This window comes from Chiloscyllium plagiosum, chromosome 36, assembly GCF_004010195.1.
Source record: "Chiloscyllium plagiosum isolate BGI_BamShark_2017 chromosome 36, ASM401019v2, whole genome shotgun sequence".
NCBI classification, from domain to species: Eukaryota; Metazoa; Chordata; class Chondrichthyes; order Orectolobiformes; family Hemiscylliidae; genus Chiloscyllium; species Chiloscyllium plagiosum.
The window spans coordinates 33330983-33333529 of NC_057745.1; the positions used below are offsets into that span (position 1 = coordinate 33330983).

General features: G+C 43.5%; 1 protein-coding gene across 1 annotated transcript; it reads right to left on the reverse strand.

Moving 5' to 3' along the window:
• Positions 1 to 275: 275 nt before the first annotated feature.
• LOC122541096 lies at positions 276 to 2340 on the reverse strand. The gene is made up of 2 exons (XM_043677640.1): positions 1756 to 2340; positions 276 to 788 (listed from the first exon to the last, which is right to left on the reverse strand). Exons 1-2 carry the CDS (start codon positions 2293 to 2295, stop codon positions 720 to 722), a joined length of 609 nt encoding a protein of 202 aa, XP_043533575.1. The 5' UTR covers positions 2296 to 2340; the 3' UTR covers positions 276 to 719.
• Between the last annotated feature and the right edge of the window lie 207 nt (positions 2341 to 2547).

A 2547-nucleotide genomic window follows, 5' to 3' on the forward strand; every position in this document is an offset into this window, starting at 1 on the left:
TTGGCTGGAGATTTTTAATGCAGCCAAATTAAGTCACTCAATTTGTTATTGAACATCAATTCCTAATTTGAGGAAGGACAAAATACTTCCTGAAGCAATAGAGAAAACAAAGAGGCAATTGTCGTGGAAATTAAATTGACTCGATTCAGCTATTAGCAAGAGCAACCAAAAAGCTTTATTAATTTTTTTTTAACCTCTGCATTGCAGAGGGACCACATGCACTTGACAAAAATGTCTTGTGCAAGGGCCCTGAACATAATTCAGGTTTCGTCTTATACAGTTTCTTATCACGCTCTCAAGGACAAAGACTGTGAAGATTTGAGTTGTTATTCTTTTCATTCCCTTGTTGTGGACGTATTGTTCTTATATTTTTCTCTTGTTGAATGTTAACAAAGTTCTGCAGAGACAAGCTGTCCCTCGACGGCAGACTTCAGCAAAGTTGCAAAGTGTCAGAAAGTTTTAAATTTAAGAAAGCATTGTCTTTCAGATTTCAGAGTAAATGTTAATTTTGTTAATTTTCCATTACATTTTCCCCCTTTTTGTCATTTTATGACAACCAGGACAACAAAAAATAGAGCCAGATTAAAAAAAACTTTTACAGAGCCAGATAGCTAAAAATCAGCGATCTTAACAGCTGTCTGTTTTGTAAGGAGCATTTTAAATGGTCCCAGCCACCTCTTCGCTTTCCAGTTTTTCCTCCTAAAGTCTTTCACCACTATCTAGTTTCCAGGTTCTAGATCGTGCAGCTTCCCTCCTGCTGGTTGGGGTAGTGCTGTTTTCACTTGATTCTGATTTGAGACAAACGTGCAGAGAGTTTTATGCAGTAACACAACATCTCATCCTCACAGTGGCCTGTTATTTGTCTTACCTTAGGTCTTGGGTCAATTCCTGCATTAGGCGGCCTACCAAACAAACTTTCAAACGGGCCAAGATTAGCTCTTCCTCTCCTCCTAGATCTCATACACTATAGCACAATCGGAAGTGCCTTTGTCTATGCCACCCCTAGTTCCTCACAACATTTTGTCAATTTATTTTTTAAGGTATAATTTTCTATTTCCACTGCCCCACCGCTCGCTGGGTGATAGGCACAATGTTGTCTCATGTTTATTCCCAAATAATCACTGATCTTGCTGTAAGGCATTATTGACAAATGGTGTCCCATTGTCACTACTAAGCCTTTCAGGGATGCCCCTGTATCTACCAGAAAAGGTAACTGGGGTACCTTCCACATATAACATAGAGATAGGCATTGACTTATACGCATCATCATTGTACTGAATATATGGTCCACGCTGTGCAATCTCAGCGCTCAATTTAGGGGTGGGACTTGTTTCAGTGCCCGTAAGGTTAGTAGAAAAGATTAGCATATGCGAGTCTTCATTGCCAAGCATAAGGGAAAGAGGCTGACCTGTACCTTGTGGGCTGCCCACCTCCACCTCAGCCTTCCCCTATCAGACACCCTGCTGTCCAGCCTCCAGGGCCAGTTGAGGCTGTCTGTGCGGGCACTGCCTGGCCCAGTGGGCCATTGCTCCGCAAACAAAGCACCTGCCAGATCTACCTCTGCCAGCGCCTCTTCTGCCCTCATTTCCTGCAGCACCTCCCTCCAATGGCTGGGCGACCATTTGCATCAAAGTAAACTGAGCTTTATGTGCTTTCTGTTCTATCTTCAATTTCCCTTTATCCTTCAGCATGTATCGCATGCTGTTCTATCAAATTGAGCTTTCCCATGTCCCAGGTAATATTTGTGTCTTTTACCTTTTTCGCTATTTCATCTTTCATTCCATTGATGAAGCTGTTCCTCAGGTGTGCTTCATACGGCATGATTTCTGCTGCCGTTATGTCTTCAGGTGATCTCAGTCCACTATGGACATTATGGACTTCACTGAGGTGTGTAAGGTACTGGGACACTGTCTCACCTTCCCGTAGTTTAGACATTGCTATTTTGGTCATGTCTATTCGCACTGGAAATGCCTCTCTCCAGGCAGTCGCCAGCACTGCAGCAAAAGCATTAAAGTCTCTGTTCTCTTCCACTATCGGGTTGGCTGCTCTGACATGGACGTTTGCAGCTGGCCATTTATACTTCTCTTGGGCTTCTTGTTTCAATCTGTTGCGGGTATGAGATGCTACCAGTGATCCAGCAGACCCTGAGGCAGCGGCCGCTGACATGGAACCTTCGCCAGGCAGATCTTGTAGGGGAGGCTGTAGGTTTTGGAGGGCAGTCATCAATGTCAGGATCTGAAACAGACTTAAGACACTATACAGCTTTGTTAGGTTGTTTGCCGTGCGCGTCTGCATGTGTGCTGGTGTTTGTACACGTACTTGATCTATCTTTTACTTGAGATTTCCTTTCCCTGATATCAGCCTCAGCCTTCCACATGTTACAAGCACTCCAATTCACAGGTTCTATTTTTCCCTTGCATTTCTCCTTCTCTCTCTCCTCCAACCTCGACCTCAATATTTCCAACTGTCTTTTACTAAAACTTCCTCCCTCCAGAAAACCACATTCCTTAATCCACAATTCTAACTGCTTTATACACTCTGGGCCGT